This window comes from Lampetra planeri, unplaced genomic scaffold (genome assembly GCF_965212315.1).
Source record: "Lampetra planeri unplaced genomic scaffold, kcLamPlan1.2.h2 scaffold_143, whole genome shotgun sequence".
NCBI classification, from domain to species: Eukaryota; Metazoa; Chordata; class Hyperoartia; order Petromyzontiformes; family Petromyzontidae; genus Lampetra; species Lampetra planeri.
In genome coordinates, this window is record NW_027614152.1 from 47,684 (window position 1) to 66,443 (window position 18,760).

Consider the following 18,760-nt stretch of genomic DNA (forward strand, 5'->3'; position numbering starts at 1 on the left):
TGAGCGGTGTCTAGAGAGATGTTGACTACCTCGTCTGGTATGCAGGAGGTCCGTGGGTTCGATCCTGACCATGAAGACCAAGGTGTCTAGCGAAATGTTGATTACCTCGCCTGGTCTACAGGAGATCGGTGTGTTCGATCCTGACCCTGACGATGCCTGCTGCTGCTGTATATTTTGAGTCTGCGTCTCTCTCTCTCATCATAATCACGGTGGCTATGTAATGTTGGCTACCTCGCCTGGTGTGCAGGAAGTCGTGGATTTGATCCCAACCCTGGGAGATGTTAATTACCTCGCCTGGTCTACAGGAGGTCGTGGGTTCGATCCCGATACTGACGATGCCTTCTGCTGTATATTTAGAGTCTGCGTCTCTCTCTCTCTATCATCATCATCATCACGGTGGCTATGAGATGTTAACTACCTCACCCGGTCTACTGGAGTTCTTGGGTTCGAATCCGACACTGACGATGCCTGCTGCTGCTGTATATGATGTGGAGTCTGTGTCTCTCTCCCCGTGGTGGTCACTGAGTGGATTTTGTCTCCGTGTCCTCTGGTATTTTCCCTCCACATTTAGAATCAACATCACCTCGCCTTTACAGTAATTGGGCTTCTTACCTATAAACGTCATTTTTTGTCTGTCTGTCTGTGTGTCTGTCTGTGTGTCTGTCTGTGTGTCTGTCTGTCTGTGTGTGTGTCTGTCTGTGTGTCTGTCTGTGTGTGTGTGTCTGTCTGTGTGTCTGTCTGTGTGTCTGTCTATCTGTGTGTGTGTCTATCTGTCTGTGTGTGTCTGTGTGTGTGTCTGTCTGTGTGTCTGTCTGTGTGTCTGTCTGTCTGTCTGTGTGTGTGGACGCAACTTGCGAAGGATTTGGCTCGCAACCCGTGGGGTTGACGTTGAAATAAAGTAGCCAGGTCTCACGTCGTAAGCCCCGTGGTTAGCCAGCGCTATTCCATTTAACAATGTAGTGCTGAATCTTGATTTGAAGCTTTCGTGACTGCAGGAATCCTGAGATGCCACAGCGGTGAAGCTGCCAACACAACAAAGCAGCTTGGCCGATGCTGCTCTCCCCCCACATGAACGCACACACACACACACCCATGTAGGACTTCGGGAGAAGTCACCTGGCTCCAGGTTTTCACCCAGGAGCCCTCTCATGGGACTAATCTCCACGGTTTCCTGTGGCCAGAGAATTGGGCGATCCTCCCCGATGTTAAATTGCAGCGCGGCGCCGTGAATTGACTTGAAATTGCATGGTCACGGCGGGGCCACTCAGCCACCGCGGTTAGGACTCACACAGCATGGCAAGCATTTTGATCACTGTCCATGTCACAAAAACTAAGTTTGAGGGGAATTTTCGCCCATTTGTAACTTTTGAGATGTCAGCGTATAAAAAAATAACACTTACTACCCAGGGACTAACAAATGTGAACTTTTTGGTAAAAATAAATTATATTTACGATTAAAATTTGATCACTGTCCGTGTCACAAAAACTAAGTTTGAGGGGAATTTTCGCCCATTTGTAACTTTTGAGATGTCAGCGTATAAAAAAATAACACTTACTACCCAGGGACTAACAAATGTGTACGTTTTGGTAAAAAATAAATCATATTTACGATTAATATTTTGATCACTGTCCGTGTCACAAAATCTAAGTTTGAGGGGAATTTTCGCCCATTTGTAACTTTTGAGATGTCAGCGTATAAAAAAATAACACTTACTACCCAGGGACTAACAAATGTGTACGTTTTGGTAAAAAATAAATCATATTTACGATTAATATTTTGATCACTGTCCGTGTCACAAAATCTAAGTTTGAGGGGAATTTTCGCCCATTTGTAACTTTTGAGATGTCAGCGTATAAAAAAATAACACTTACTACCCAGGGACTAACAAATGTGTACGTTTTGGTAAAAAATAAATCATATTTACGATTAATATTTTGATCACTGTCCGTGTCACAAAAACTAAGTTTGAGGGGAATTTTCGCCCATTTGTAACTTTTGAGATGTCAGCGTATAAAAAAATAACACTTACTACCCAGGGACTAACAAATGTGTACGTTTTGGTAAAAAATAAATCATATTTACGATTAATATTTTGATCACTGTCCGTGTCACAAAAACTAAGTTTGAGGGGAATTTTCGCCCATTTGTAACTTTTGAGATGTCAGCGTATAGAAAGTAGCACTTACTACCCAGGGACTAACAGATGTGTACTTTTTGGTAATTTTTTGTTCAAATATTTACGATAAAAATTTTGATCACTGGCAGGTCCACCTACAAAATGGTCAACGCATCTACTTCAGCGAAAGAAATGCCCAACAACAAGCCCTGGCTCCACGCAATACAACCCTCATGGCGTTTTTCTGGTTTGTGCCAAAGTGACCCATTTGCTGCTAACCTGCTCTACCATGAGGTTCCCTCCTACTATACGTGGACTGCGCAAAAAAAATGGAAGCGGCGTGCTGGTGACGGCGCATCTGATGCTTTGGGAAGAGTCTACACGGTTCATCCCAACTATCAGGAGTGCTACTTTCTGAGAATGCTTCTCCATGTTGTCAAAGGGCCCACATCTTTCCAAGACCTAAACACTGTGCAAGGGGTTGTGTGCGAAACATACAGGGAAGCTTGCAGTTTTCGTGGAATACTTGAGGATGACCAGCATCTTGACAAAGCTATGACAGAGGCTTCTGTTAGTCAGTCCTCTTCTCAACTCAGAATGCTCTTTTGCATTATTATTCAAGTTTGCAGCCCTTCAAATCCCACGGGACTTTGGGAAAAATACAAAGAGGTCATGAGTGAGGACATCCTCCACAAAGCTCCACGAGAAAATCCAAACATCGATGTGCACTTTAATAATGACATCTTTAACCAGACCCTCATCCTCCTGGAGAATAAACTTCAATCCATTGCTGGGAAAGACCTCCGGGCTATCGGACTACCCACACCCTCCAGGGAAAACACGCATGGCCTTGCACAAGAGATCCTACGTGAAACATCCTATGATGATTTAGAGCTTCTTAAATTTATTGAGGAAAATGAACCAAAGCTGATGGATGCACAAAGAGAAGCCTACACAAACATCTTGGAAGACATTGAGTCTAAAAATTGAGGCATTTTTAAATCCTTTATATTAAGTTCACTTGCTTACTTGCTTGCGTGCTTGCGTGCGTGCTTGCTTGCTTGCTTGCTTACGACCGTGCAAATCTTTCGGTCGTTTTTTAACCCACTTCCCGTGATCCAATTGAGCTGACATTTTCCACACAGACTCGTTGTGCGTGACAATTAATGTTCGTGAAAAATGTTTTCCCAAATTTTACACTGTTTAGGGAATTTTTTAAAATATTTAATTACCAATTGCTTAATGGTGACCCATAGGTGGCAGCCATCTCAAGTCAGAGGGCGAAAGGACTCTAGCTGCCCGTTTCATGATGACGCAATGTTGACTAACCACATGGCATGAAATCCCTGCCCCCACGCTGTACTATGGAGACTATTTATAGAGCAGTCAAATTGAAGCCGCCAGGTTCTTGAAAGTGGTAAAACGGATAAACGCTAGTGCCCTCGGGAATATACGGGGCATGTCAAGAGGTGATTTTTCATTTTTAAATCCTTTATATTAACTTCACTTGCTTGCTTGCTTGCTTACTCAAGAAAAACAGAAATGAATAATAAAATGAAACCGATGCCACGCATATAAAGGATTTATAGTGAAAAACTTTGTTTTTACGGGTTAATTTATTTTCCTTGATGCACCTGGCGGTACTGGGAAGACCTTTGTCCTCAACCTGCTCCTGGCTGAAGTTCGCCGAAAGGAAAAATTGCCCTGGCTGTGGCATCGTCAGGGATTGCAGCAACTCTGCTTACTGGAGGAAGAACTGCCCATTCCACATTCAAGCTTCCATTAGATCTATCCCGACAAGAAAACCCTGTTTGCAATATTTCAAAGGGGACTGCCCTTGCACAAGTCCTGGTTAATTGTGAATTCATAGTGTGGGATGAATGCACCATGTCCCACAAGGGAGCATTTGAGGCTGTCAACACAACTTTGCAGGACCTCCGCAACAATTCCAGGATTATGGGTGGTGGAACTTTTCTCATGGCTGATGACTTCCGACAAACCTTACCTGTGGTAATTCGAGGAACCAAAGCTGATGAGTTAAATGCCTGCATCAAGTCTTCATTTCTTTGGAGCCACGTATTGAAACTGAGACTAACTACAAACAAGCGTGTATATCTCCATGGAGACCAAGAGGCAGGCCACTTTGCTGAAGCTCTTCTTGATATTGGAAATGGCAGAATTCTTGCTGACGGCACAGATGGACTTATCACCATGCCTAAAGGCATCCTTTCCACTTCAGAGAAGAAACTGGAGGAAAAAGTTTACCCAAACATTCAACAACACTTTCAAGATGTTGTCTGGCTAGAGGAGAGGGCCATTTTGGCTCGCTCTCTTTCTCCGTCTCTTTCTCCCCCGACTCTCCTCTCTGCTTCGCCCGTCTCGCTCCCCCTCAGCTTCTCCGTCTCACTCCGACTGTCTCTCTCGTCTCCGTCTCACTCCGACTGTCGCTTTCTCTCGGCTTCTCCGTCTCACTCCGACTGTCTCTCTCTCGTCTCCGTTCCACTGCTAACCTATACTTCTTCTTCTGCTCCACTGCTACCCTATTCTATCTCACATCTCTTCTTCTTCTTCAGCTCCGCTCCATCTCCGTCCAGCTCCCAGCACAACTCCCCGTCTCACTCTGACTCTCCCCTAATTATCCCCCTCCTCATTAATTACCAGACTTACTGGCGCCACCTTGTCCCTGACAACAGCAATCGGCCAATCACTGCCCTGCATCCCATAATTACCTCACAGCCAACCAGCCAATCACTGCCCTGCATCCCATAATCACCTAACGAGCCGTCTTTCTCCGGCCGTTGCCCCCCAGCAGCACCTGCTTGTCCTGATACGACCCCACTGTCCATTACCAACACGTGTTTACAATTTCCCCCCCACTGGTGCGCGTTAATCCACTACATAGGTAAGAAGGCCAATTACAGTAAAGGCGAGGCGATGTTGATTCTGAACGTGGAGGGATAAACCCAGAGGATACTGAGACAAAATCCACTCAGTGACCACCACGTGGAGAACGATAGAGACACACAGACTCCAAATATACAGCAGCAGCAGCAGGCATCGTGAAGGTCGGATTCGAACCCACGACCTTCTGTAGACCAGGCGAGGTAGTTAACATCTCCTAGCCACCGTGATGATAATGAGAAAGAGAAAGAGACGCAGACTCCAAATATACAGCAGCAGCAGGCATCGTCAGGGTCTGGATCAAACCCACGACCTCTTGTAGGCCAGGAAAGGTAGTTAACATCTCGTAGCAACCGTGATGTCATGGTCAGGATCAAACCTATGCACCTCCTGCATACCAGGCGAGGTCGTTAACATCTCATACCACCGTTGTGTTGATGGTCAGGGACAGACCCACGGACGTACTGCATACCAGGCGAGGTAGTCAACATCTCGCTAGTCACCCTGGTCTCCATTGTCAGGATCAAACCCACGAACCTCCTGCATACCAGGCGAGGTAGTCAACATCTCGCTAGACACCGCTCAAGAGCGCGTGGGTTTGTGAAAGTGTAGTGACATAGGACGTCACTACTGTGTCGGTCCGTACGAGGGCTGGGGGCCCCAAGGGGGTGCCTGGGGTGTCACGTGGTGGAGGCGTGGCCTGGGAAGGGAGGCGTGGTCTGGGAAGGGAGGCGTGGCCTGTGAAGGGAGGCGTGGCCTGGGAAGGGAGGCGTGGCCTGGGCGGAGCTGGCCACGCCCGAGCGGATATAAGCGGGGTGTGGATGCAGAGCGGGGCTGTTGAACTCTGAAGTGAAGACGACATCATCGGTCCTCAAGTCCCGGGTCATCGTCCTGGACCAGGCAGCCCGTTGCCTGCCTGGTCCCCTCTGTGTCGTGTTCCAGAGTGTTAGTGAGTTGAGGAAGGTGGTCACCACCTCATGTACAGTGTTATAGTACTTACCGTTTAATAAATAGTGTTGCCTCCAAGCTGTGTGTGTGTGCACCTAATTCGAACCCACTACATCTGTATGGGTGTGGATGGGTCTGCATTAACCACGCTGTCATAATATTTGGCTGAGGCTCCAAATGTCCACGCGATAAGCCAATCACGTTGGGACCGTTGTCATTTGCCATCGGCAAGGCCGCTTATCAGATTATGAACAAAAATTCAAAACAAAAACAGCTTTAGTGGTGGGGGCCTTACAATATTGAAAAAAAAAACTGGTTTAGTCCTTTTTTAAACTATGCATGGCACGTGCGTTTGATAAGAAAAAAACCTAGAAACCGCTTTAACTGATCGCGATCCGTCAACGCTGTCCTCTCGTTCCGTCATGCAAATCGACTCTCGTTTTTTTCTCTTCTTCCGCGAAGTTCAAATAGTACCGTGGGGGCTCCCTTTTGCTCGCGAGAGACAGGTCAAGTCGGCAAAAGGCTTCATCTGTTGGGTGTTCGAACACCTGTACACACCTGGTGTAAGCCAATCAGTTTCAAAGTCAATGCATATAATGAGTCTCTATGAGTATGGGTCTGTGCGTCTGTATGGGTCTCTGTGGATCTGTATGGATCTCTGTGGGTCTCTGAGTATTGGTCTCTGTGGGGCTGTATGGACTTCTTAGTATGGGTATCTGTGGGTCTTTATGGGTCTCAGAGTATGGGTCTCTGGGTCTGTATGGGTCTCTGTATGGGTCTCTGTGAGGCTGTATGAGTCTCTATGAGTATGGGTCTCTATGAGCATTGGCCTATGGGTCGTTGGGGGCCTGCATGGGTCCCTATGAGTATGGGTCTCTGTGGATCTATGGATCTGTACAGGTCTCTGAGTATTGGTCTCTGTGGGGCTCTCTGGGTCTCTGAGTATGAGTATCTGGGTCTGTATGGGTCTCTGTATGGGTCTTTGTATGGGTCTCTGTGGGGCTGTATGGGTCTCTTTGGGTCTGTATGGGTCTCTGTGTGGGTCTCTATGGATCTGTATGGGTCTCTGTGGGTCTGTATGGGTCTGTATGGGTCTCTGTGGGGTCTGTATGGGTCTCTGTATGAGTCTCTATGAGTATGGGTCTCTATGAGTGTGGGTCTCTATGAGTGTGTGTCTCTGTAGGTCTAGATGGATATCTGTGGGTCTCTGTGGGTCTGTATGGGTCTCTATGAGTATTGGTCTCTGTGGGTCTGTGTGGGTCTCTGAGTGTGGGTCTCTATGGGTCTCTATATGGGTCTCTATGAGTATTGTTCTCTGTGGGTCTGTAAGGATCTGTATGGGTCTCTATGAGTATTGGTCTCTGTGGGTCTGTGTGGGTCTCTGAGTGTGGGTCTCTATGGGTCTCTATATGGGTCTCTATGAGTATTGTTCTCTGTGGGTCTGTAAGGATCTGTATGGGTCTCTATGAGAATTGGTCTCTATGTTTGTAATGGTCTCTGGGTCTTTGGGGGTCAGTATGGGTCTCTATGAGTATGGGTCTCTGTGGGTCTGTGTGGTTCTCTGAGTGTGGGTCTCTATAGCTCTCTGTATGGGGCTCTATGGGTCTCTGTATGGGTCTCTATGGATCTGCATTAACCACGCTGTCACAATATTTGGCTGAGGCTCTAAACGTCCACGCGATAAGCCACTCACATCGGCAAGGTCGCTTATCTGATTATAAAAACATTTTTCAAGACAAAAAAGTTTTAGTGGTGAGAGGACTTAGACAGGGCTACAAGTTAGAGATGTAAAAAAACAGATTTAGTCTTTTTTTCAACTATGCATGGCACGTGGGTTTGCTGAAAATATAAACACGAGTCGATTTGCATGACGGAACTTGGGACTGCTTCAACTGATTGTTTTTTTTTTCTCTATAATCCTTTTGCTTCTTCCGCGAAGTTCAAATAGTATCGTGGGAGGGGGTGGGGGCTCCCTTTTGCTCGTGAAAAACAGGTCGGGTCGGCAAAAAGGCTTAATCTGTTGGGTGTTCGAACGCCTGAACACGCCTGGTCTAAGCCAATCAGTTTCAAAGGCAATGCGTGTAACATTATTATTGATATTATTATCAAAGCGATGTTTTTGTTAGCATGTTCGCCACGAATACTGTGTGTGTGTGGTTAATGTAGAAACGTGATTCCTTGCAAAGTGATTCGTGAACACGCCTGTTCTAATTCTTAGGTTTTTTCGGTAAAGTCACGTAGGTAAAAAATTCAAATTAATAAAAGTGAAGTATTGAATGACGGCAGGAAACTCCTTGACGGGTAACACACTTTTTATTAAATCTTGACTTGTCACTATACAACGAGTGGTCTCTATTCCTCAGACTACACACACTTCACTTGACTCGTGTAGCATCTATTCCTCCGGCTACACGCACTTCACTTGACTCGTGTAGCATCTATTCCTCCGGCTACACACACTGCACTTGACTCGTGTAGCTTCTATCCCTCCGGCTACACACACTGCACTTGACTCGTGTAGCTTCTATTCCTCCGGCTACACACACTGCACTTGACTCCGTAACGTCCGTGAAGCCTACAGGCCCACCCCGGCTTGGGCGTGGGCCACACCCTCCGAGTCCCACGAGCCGGCTCTCTCCCGGACGTTCGGCTCCGGGTCCCAGGGTTCCGCCTCCTCCTCCGTCTTCCGTCTTCGCTGGTACTCTTCTCCCCCGTGCGCCTGCGCGCATCCCCTTATATAGTCCCCGCTCACGGGAGACGGAGTGTATGCGGACCTCGACGTGAGCATCGCTCCTTAGTTGACCAATCACGCCGCGCTGTTCCTACGATCCGTTTTCCCCAGCGCGTGTTACCACTACGCAACCAATCACGCCGCTCTGCCACACGATCACTCCCTCTCAAGCGCGTCACCGGCACACAGCCAATCACCACCACACAACCCATGACCCCGCGCTGACCCCTGATCCCCCACCGTCAGCGCGCGTCACCAACACACACAGCCAATCACTACGCGCAGACACACAGACAGGCACACAGACAGACAGACAGACACACAGACAGACAGACACACAGACAGACACAAACACACACAGACACACAGACAGATACACAGATAGACACACAGACAGACAGACAAAACACTTACGTTTATAGGTAAGAGAAGCCCAATTACTGTAAAGGCGAGGTGATGTTGATTCTAAACTTGGAGGGAAAACCCTAGAGGACACTAAGACAAAATCCACTCAGTCACCACCACAGGGAGAACGAGAGAGATACACAGACTCCAAATATACTGCAGCAGGCATCGTCAGGGTCGGATTCGAACCCACGACCTTCTGTAGACCAGGCGGGGTAGTTCACATCTCCTAGCCACCGTGGTGATAATGAGAGAGAGAGAGACGCAGACTCCAAATATACAGCAGCAGCAGGCATCGTCAGGGTCTAGATCAAACCCACGACCTCCTGTATACCAGGCGAGGTAGTTAACATCTCCAAGCCACCGTGATGATGATGAGAGAGAGAGAGACGCAGACTCCAAATATACAGTAGCAGGCATCGTCAGGATCGGGATCGAACCCACGGACATCCTGTATACCAGGCGAGGTAGTCAACATCTCGCTATCCACCGCTCAAGAGCGCGTGGATTTGTGAAAACATTCTTGAAATACCACCACCATCGCCACCACCATCATGACCACCAGGGGCAGTTCGCGTGACTGTGTGTGTGCTTGTCTGTGTGTGTCTGTGTGTCAGTATATAAATGGACACGCGTCAGGATCCCTCGCACGAACACCCGCACCCGCAGCTCGTGCGGCTGACGGAGGTCTCGAAGAGTGAAATTCTTGCGCCGCTGCTCTCGAAGCAAGGAGCAAGGAGGAAGGAGAAACACCACAACACATCAGCTTTAAACCACACAAACACAAAACAATTAGATAATACAACACACACACACATACACACACATATACATACAAAAATTTGTTTTGTTTCAGAAGAAGATCGATGACAATTCTTATTTAGAGCGAAAGGAACAATGCCTCTGCCGGTGGTGGTGGTGGTGGTGGCGGTGTTGGCGCTGCAAATCGGTGAGTTTAACGGGCCGGTTTCTTGGAACGATCTGATGAGTCTCTGTGTGGGTCTCTGTGGGTTTCAGTGGGTTTGTGTGGGTCTCTGTGTGGGTCTCTGTGTGGGTCTCTGTGTTGGTCTCTGTGTGGGTCTCTGTGTGGGTCTCTGTGGGTCTCTGTGTGGGTCTCTGTGTGGGTCTCTGTGTTGGTCTCTGTGTGGGTCTCTGTGTGGGTCTCTGTGGGTCTCTGTGTGGGTCTCTGTGGGTCTCTGTGTGGGTCTCTGTGTGGGTCTCTGTGTGGGTCTCTGTGGGTCTCTGTGTGGGTCTCTGTGTGGGTCTCTGTTGGTCTCTGTCTGGGTCTCTGTGGGTCTCTGTGTGGGTATCTCTGGGTCTCTGTGTGGGTCTCTGTGGGTCTCTGTGGGTCTCTGTGTGGATTTCTCGGGGTGTCTGTGTGTCTCTGGGTCTGTGTGGGTCTCTGTGGGTTTTTGTGGCTTTCTGTGGCTTTCTGTGGGTCTCTGTAGTTCTGTGTGGGTCTCCGTGGTTCTATGAGACTCTATGGGTCTCTGTGGTTAAATTATTCTCTGTGGGTCTCTGTGGTTATATGAGTCTCTATGGGTCTCTGTGGGTTCTGTGGGTCTATGAGTCTCTGTGGGTTTCTATGGTTCTATGTTTTTCTATGGGATTCTGTGGGTCTATGAGTCTGTGTCTCTATGGGAATCTGTGGGTGTGTATAGTGCACAGCTTAGTGCGAGTAGTGTATAGTGTAGTGTATAGCAGAGTGCGTGTCTTGTATAGTGTGGGGAGCGGTAGTGTAGCAGTCAGCGCTACGCTGCGCTATGAACCTGGCGACCCGGGTTCGATTCCCGCTCAAGACCAACGCCAGTGACGATTATCTGAACCGGTCCTGGGCCTCCCTTAGATTGACTCAGCCTAAAATCAGTACCTGGTGCAGTGTGCAGTAAACATGGCCACTGGGGAGACAAAGGCGGCCGGGCGTGGTGCTGGCCACCCACCCCCTCGTTGGCCGTGCCGGCCTTCATAGGTGCTCGTTAACAGCACTTGCCCCTACAGTCTGTTACAGGCTACACGGGTGATCTTTGCAGTGTATAGTGGAGTGTGTAGTGTAGTATAGACTGGATTCGTGACCACCACGTGGTGGTCACGTGGTGGTCACGGTGTGGCCACGTGGTGGCCACGTGGTGGTCACGACTTGGTGGTCACGTGGTGGTCACGACTTGGTGGTCACGTGGTGGTCACGGCGTGGCCACGTGGTGGTCACGATGTGGTCACGTGGTGGTCACGACTTGGTTATCACGTGGTGGTCAAGGTGTGGTCACATGGTGGTCACGTGGTGGTCACAACGTGGTGGTCACGGCGTGGCCACGCCCTACCGTGGAATTCCACCACCGCTTGCGCACTTTCTGCATCGGACGCGATTTGGTCGCTGGGAAACTGGCACGGGGTGGCTCTGCCTTGCTGCTGCTGCTGTAGCCGGCGCAGGCTTGAACCGTGGGACGAGTCTGTTCACTTGTTTTGTGTTTGTTTAAAGGGGGTGAGATGTTAACTATCTCGCCTGGTGTTGAGGAAGTTGTGTGTTCGATCCCGACCTTGACGATGCCTGCCGCTGTAAATTTCGAGTCTCCGTGTCTCTCTTTGTCCCTGTGGTGAGATGTAAACTACCTCGAGTGGTATACAGGAGGTCGTGGGTTCGATCCCGACCCCATCGATGCCTGCCGCTGTATATTTGGAGTCTGGGACTCTTTCTCCCTGTGGAGAGGCCACTCCGAGTTGAGACTGGCACGGGGCACGGGTGGCTCTGGCTTGCTGCTGTAGCTGGCACAGGCTTCCCTGTGGACGGAGCGTGCGTTGTAACACGAAGTCCTCTACAGTGAAGGAAAAAAGTATTTGATCCCCTGCTGATTTTGTACGTTTCCCCACTGACAAAGAAATGATCAGTCTATAATTTTAATGGTAGGTTTATTTGAACAGTGAGAGGCAGAATAACAACAACAAAATCCAGAAAAACGCATGTCAAAAATGTTATAAATTGACTTGCATTTTAATGAGGGAAATACGTATTTGACCCCTCTTAATCAAAAAGATTTCTGGCTCCCAGGTGTCTTTTATACAGGTAACGAGCTGAGATTAGGAGCACACTCTTAAAAGGAGTGCTCATAATCTCAGCTTGTTACCTGTATAAAAGACACCTGTTCACAGAAGCAATCAATAAATCAGATTCCAAACTCTCCACTATGGCCACGACCAAAGAGCTCTCCAAGGATGTCAGGGACAAGATTGCAGACCTATAAAGGCTGGAATGGGCTACAAGACCATCGCCAAGCTGCTTGGTGAGAAGGTGACAACAGTTGGTGCGATTATTCGCAAATGGAAGAAACAAAAAAGAACTGTCAATCTCCCTCGGCCTGGGGCTCCATGCAAGATCTCACCTCGTGGAGTTGCAATGATCATGAGAACGGTGAGGAATCAGCCCAGAACTACACGGAAGGATCTTGTCGATGATCTTGAGGTAGCTGGGACCATAGTCACCAAGAAAACAGTTGGTAACACACTACGCCGTGAAGGACTGAAATCCTGCAGCGCCCGCAAGGTCCCCCTGCTCAAGAAAGCACATATACATGCCCGTCTGAACATCTGAATGATTCAGAGGACAACTGGGTGAAATTGTTGTGGTCAGATGAGACCAAAATGGAGCTATTTGGCATCAACTCGACTCGCCGTGTTTGGAGGAGGAGAAATGCTGCCTATGACCCCAAGAACACCATCCCCATCGTCAAACATGGAGGTGGAAACATTATGCTTTGGGGGTGTTTTTCTGCTAAGGGGACAGGACAACTTCACCGCATCAAAGAGACGATGGACGGGGCCATGTACCTTCGAATCTTGGGTGAGAACCTCCTTCCCTCAGCCAGGGCATTGAAAATGGGTCATGGATGGGTATTCCAGCATGACAATGACCCAAACACACGGCCAAGGCAACAAAGGAGTGGCTCAAGAAGAAGCACATTAAGGTCCTGGAGTGGCCTAGCCAGTATCCAGACCTTAATTCCATAGAAAATCTCTAGAGGGAGCTGAAGGTTTGAGTTGCCAAACGTCAGCCTCGATACCATAATGACTTGGAGAAGATCTGCAAAGAGGAGTGGGACAAAATCCCTCCTGAGATGTGTGCAAACCTGGTGGCCAACTACAAGAAACGTCTGACCTCTGTGATTGCCAACAAGGGTATTTGACCCCTCTGTTTTGCAGAGGGGTCAAATACTTATTTCCCTCACTAAAATGCAAATCAATTTATAACATTTTTGACATGCGTTTTTCTGGATTTTTTTGTTGTTATTCTGCATCTCACTGTTCAAATAAACCTACCATTAAAATTATAGACTGATCATTTCTTTGTCAGTGGGCAAACGTACAAAATCAGCAGGGGATCAAATACTTCTTTCCCTCACTGTTAAACAACGCCTTCATGTAAAAATGAAACCCCTCTAAAAGCGAACGACGCTTTTTGTGTCGCTTCAAGCATTTTTTTCTTTCCCTCCTGTTTATCGACCACCATGAAGGGTGATTTTTACTGTTGATCTCGTGGCCTTGTTCTCAAAAGTTGACCTCTCTCGCTTGCCCTGATGTTGTCGTCACTGCTTGCAGGGGACGGAGCCGGGAGCAGTGTGGGACGTCAGTTCTTCGGCGCATTTATGCAGAACTTAGGGGGAGTCGACGTGCTTGTGGTGGACTTCGCCAGCTACGACAGCAGCGCTCAGGTCACCGTCTCGGTCCCCGCGGAGAACTTCTTGCAGTCCGTCCTCCTGCCTCCCTTCTCCGTCGGCAATGTATCCATCCCGGTAACGGCAATGATCGGAGAGAACGGCATCATCACCAACAAGGTCGTGTCCGTTCGTTCTGACAGTGACATCTCAGTTTGGGGCCTATCCAGAATAAATAGATCTACCGATGGATTCATGATGATGCCTGAGCAGGAGCTGGGAACAGAATATTACGTAGTCGCTCCTTTGTCTAGTTGGTTAACCCTGAACGAAATTGCGATAGTCAGTCCCTACAACAACGTGACGGTGCAGATGATTTTGAGCAGCAGTGTTACATTCAACGGTGTGACGTACTCCAACGAACTGAATATCACTCTACAAGAGAACCAGGTCGTGCAGCTCCAAGGATCCTCTCTGACTGGGACCAGGGTACTTTCGAGTCAACCTGTGGCCGTGTTCAGTGGAGATCAGTGCAACTCTGTTTATACTAATTGCAATTTTGTGATTGAGCAGCTCTTGCCAGTATCGCAGTGGGGCTCCTCTTACCTGGTCTTCCCTGTGTCCATCAAGTCAACAGACGACAGCGTCATAATTGCCTCGCCTACAAGCGAGAGCATCAGTGTCAATGTCAGTGTCGGTGGGAGTTTAACAACCCACACGTTGATCAATTACGGTAGCATCAGCGTATCTGTATATGCAAACCAGACTTTGTCTATAAACTCATCTGTAAACGTAGGGGTCATGTACATGTGCCAGGGTGGGAATCTGTCTCCAGGGAATTTCATGGACACATTCCAGATGAACATCATACCAACCAGCAAGTTCTCTAACATGTACCTGTTTGCGACTCAACCAAATTTTACAAACATGTTGATCGTGATCACCAAGGATGCAGACAAATGTGGGATCATCATCAACAACGAGGCACTGTGCGATAAGATTCAGTGGGTTCGGACAAACGACCTCCAGTTCGTGGCCGGGGAGCTGAACCTGGGACGTGGGAATCAGCAGTTCCGTGTGGAACACGCGACTCAGCCTTTCGGGCTCTACCTCTACGGGGCGGCATACTCTGATTCATTTGGCTACGTCCTCAGCTACGGCAACCTAAGAGGTAACTAAACGCAGAAGATTTGTACCAAGATCAGCCAGATTTGTGGCATCGCAAATCTAACTTCTACTACTTCTACTATTATTCCACTATCATACACGACCCCATTACAACCCCCACCACCACCCTCGCCACGCTCCTCCCCAATTGTGACCTCGCTCACATTTGATTGGCTTCCTGGTAACCGCGGTGCAATGACGTCACACGCATGTGCCATTACAGCACCTCCCCCTAGTGGATGGGCTGAGTATGCACCACTGAAATTCTCCATAATAGAGTTTTTTTTTGTTTAGATCGCGTAAATATATAAAAGTGTCGTTAAAATCCGCCCCCACCCGACACAGCCAACTAGTAAGGGTTGTCACGGAAACAGAACGTGGCCAATTCGTCACCAGTACCTCACACCGGTGTTGCAGAGCCACAACATTTACAATACGCCATCTAACCCAAAAAACTCTATTGTGGATGATATTGGTCGCGAAAGCCCACGTGTTAAAGCAACTGAAGTTGTGGGTGGAGCAGAGGCGGCGTCTGCTGTGACTCGTCCACGTGGTTTGAGTATTTAATTGAGAAACTGGAATATGTTGCCAGCGGCTTCTCACATTTTGGCCTCGCACGGAGACCCAGCGATGTCCAGATACTCAAGGACTCCCATCCATACCCCCAAAGACCCAGAGACCCATACAAACATAGAGACCCATGGTGAAACTAGGCTGATATTGCACTTTTTGCTAAACGCGTTTAGAGTTAGATCGCGTAAATACAAATGTACCATTACACTCGCCACCACCTAATGAAGCTGATTGTAATTACTGGCGAAACGTCGAACTCCGATGGTAAACATTGAGGATTTGCTCTCCGACACAGCAGTTAGTAGTGTATTAATTTACTACACGATACACTAAACTATACACTACACTATACACTACACTATACAATACACTATACACTACACTACACACTAGTGATGTACTTGTAACGAATTGGCACGTTCTGTTTACGTGACACTAAACCTTACTAAAAATAAAACTACACCATGGATGATATTTGCTCACGAAAACGTACCCGGCGCGTCAAAGCTAACGCGGTTTTTTCCCCGTCCTCCTCCCCCCCCCCCCGTCGCTTAACGCGACGCCGTCCCAAAATGCTCCTGCATCCCCTTCTTCCTCCTAACCCGCATCGAGCACGAGGCATCTCAACCCTCCACCCCTCCCCACCCCGCGCGATCGTCGACGGATCTCTCCCCCCCCACCTCTCCCATCCCCACGAGTCGTCCGTTTCAACGCACACCCCCCTGCCCAGCACTCCCTGCCGGGCTAGCTTCCTTGTTCCCCACACGCTCGAACCTTCGACGGGTCTCAAATTATATGCGCCTCAACTTCCGCGGCCGTGGGGGGTGGTGGAGAGAATTTATTTTTACGCGAGCCGGCCCCCTTGCGTCAACTCGCATGAGTTGACGCAAGGGGGCCAGCTCACGACGCCACGCCCTACTGCGTGCGCCCATGGAATTCTTCTGACGCTTGTGCTCTTTCCGCGTCGGACGCGCTTTGGTCGCTGAGAAACTGGCACGGGGTGGCTCTGCCTTGCTGATTCTGACGATGCTGCTGCTGCAGTAGCCGGCGCAGGCTTGAACCGTGGGGACGAGTTTATTCACTTGTTTTGTGTTTGTTTAAAGGGGGTGAGATGTTAACTACCTTGCCTCGTGTGCAAGGAGGTCGCGGGTTCGATCTCGACCTTGACGATGCCTGCCGCTGTATATTTGGAGTCTGCGTTTCTCTCTCTCTCCCTGTGGTGAGGCCACTCCGAGTTGAGACAGGCCCGGGTGGCTCCGGCTTGCTGCTTTAGCCGGTGCAGGCTAAGCCGTGGATAGGGCGTTTGTGTAACACCTCTACCTATGGGAGCTTTTCATTCGTGCTCATATCAAAGCTACAGAAAAATAAGTTTAGGTTTTTATACTTTTCTCTGTCAATAGCAAAACAAGAGGTGTGTCAGGATTTTCAAACGCCAAATAGATGTGATACCTTTTGCAAGGAGTAAAGTCTGTATTTACCACGCACACTTTAAGCGCTCATTTGCGCTCAAAGTGTTTTGCACTTTAAGTGTTTTTTTCTCTAATCCCCGCTTATTGCCACGTTGAGCGAGGAATCGTTTTTTGTTTTCATCAGTCGCCCTCGTGGCCTCATTTTTAATCGCAAACGATAGTGGCTCAGCGAAGCGGCCACCGTAGTGATGTGTTTGCTCTACACGTCAAACGTTAACAACACCTACATTGAAAAATAAAACCCCGCTAAAAGCGAACGACGCTTTAAGTTTGTCGCTTCAAGTGTTTGTTTTTTCCCCTCCTGCTTAACAAGCACCATGAAGAGTGATTTTTTTACTGTCGATCTCGTGGCCTTGTTCTCAAAAGTTGACCTCTCTCGCTTGCCCTGATGTTGTCACCTCTTACAGGGAACGGAGCCGGGAGCAGTGTGGGACGTCAGTTTTTCGGCGCATTTATGCAGAACTACGAGCTGGGAGTCGAAGCGCTTCTGGTGGACTTCGTCAGCTACGACAGCAGCGCTCAGGTCAACGTCTCGGTCCCAGCGGAGAACTTCTTGCAGTCCGTCCTCCTGCCTCCCTTCTCCATCGGCAATGTATCCATCCCGGTAACGGCAATGGTCACAGAGAACGGCATCGTCACCAACAAGATCGTGTCCGTTCATTCTGACAGTGATATCTCAGTGTGGGGCATATCCAGAAAATATGGAACGACCGATGGATTCATGATGATCCCTGAGCAGGAGCTGGGAATAGAATATTACGTAGTCGCTCCTGTGTCTGGTGCTTTATCTAGCGTGAACGAATTCGCGATAGTCAGTCCCTACAACAACGTGACGGTGCAGATGATTTTGAGCAGCAATGTTACATTCAATGGTGTGACGTACTCCAGCGATCTGAACATCACTCTACAAGAGAACGAAGTCGTGCAGTTCCAAGGATCATCTCTGACTGGGACCAGGGTGCTGTCGAGTCAACCTGTGGCCGTGTTCAGTGGAGATTGGTGCTTTAGTGTCAACACTTATTGCAATTTTGTGACAGAGCAGCTCTTCCCAGTACCGCAGTGGGGCTCCTCTTACCTGGTCTTCCCTGTGTCCATCAAGTCAACAGACGACAGCGTCATAATCACCTCGCCTACAAGCGAGAGCATCAGTGTCAATATCAGTGTTGATGGGAGTTTAACAACCTACACGTTGACCAATTACGGTCGCACCAGCATACCTATATATGCCAACCAGATTTTGTCTATTAACTCATCTGCAAATGTAGGGGTCATGTACATATGCCAGGGTGGGTCTACAACTCAAGGATATACCATGGACCCATTCCAGATGAACATCATACCGACCAACAAGTTTTCTAACAAGTACCTGTTTGCTACTCAACCAGGTTTTACAAACATTTTAATTGTGATCGCCAAAGATGCAGACAAATGTGGGATCACGATCAACAACGAGGCACTGTGCGATAAGATCCAGTGGGTCCGGACAAACGACCTGCAGTTCGTGGCCGGGGAGCTGAATCTGGGAAGAGGGGATCAGCAGTTCTGGGTGGAACACGCGACTCAGCCGTTTGGGCTCTACCTCTACGGGGCGCAGTATGCTGATTCATTTGGCTACGTCCTCAGCTACGGCAACCTAAGAGGTAACTAAACGCTGAGCATTTGTAACAAGATCAGCCAGACTGGTAGCATTGCAAATCAAACTTCTACGACGACCATTATTATTATTCCACTATCATACATGACGCCATTACAACCCCCACCACCACCCTCACCAGGCCCCTCCCAATTGTGACCTCGCTCACATTT

At 48.6% G+C, this 18,760-nt stretch overlaps 1 protein-coding gene across 1 annotated transcript in view; it reads left to right on the forward strand.

The window, feature by feature from the left end:
* The first annotated feature begins 9,720 nt into the window (after positions 1–9,720).
* Positions 9,721–18,760, forward strand: part of LOC144739321 (uncharacterized) — a 31,509-nt gene continuing 22,469 nt past the window's right edge. The window contains exons 1-3 of the mRNA XM_078622282.1: positions 9,721–10,051; positions 13,690–14,916; positions 17,362–18,594. Coding sequence (XP_078478408.1) covers positions 10,000–10,051; positions 13,690–14,916; positions 17,362–18,594 — 2,512 coding nt within the window. The 5' untranslated portion in view covers positions 9,721–9,999. The remainder of the gene's footprint in view (positions 10,052–13,689; positions 14,917–17,361; positions 18,595–18,760) is intronic.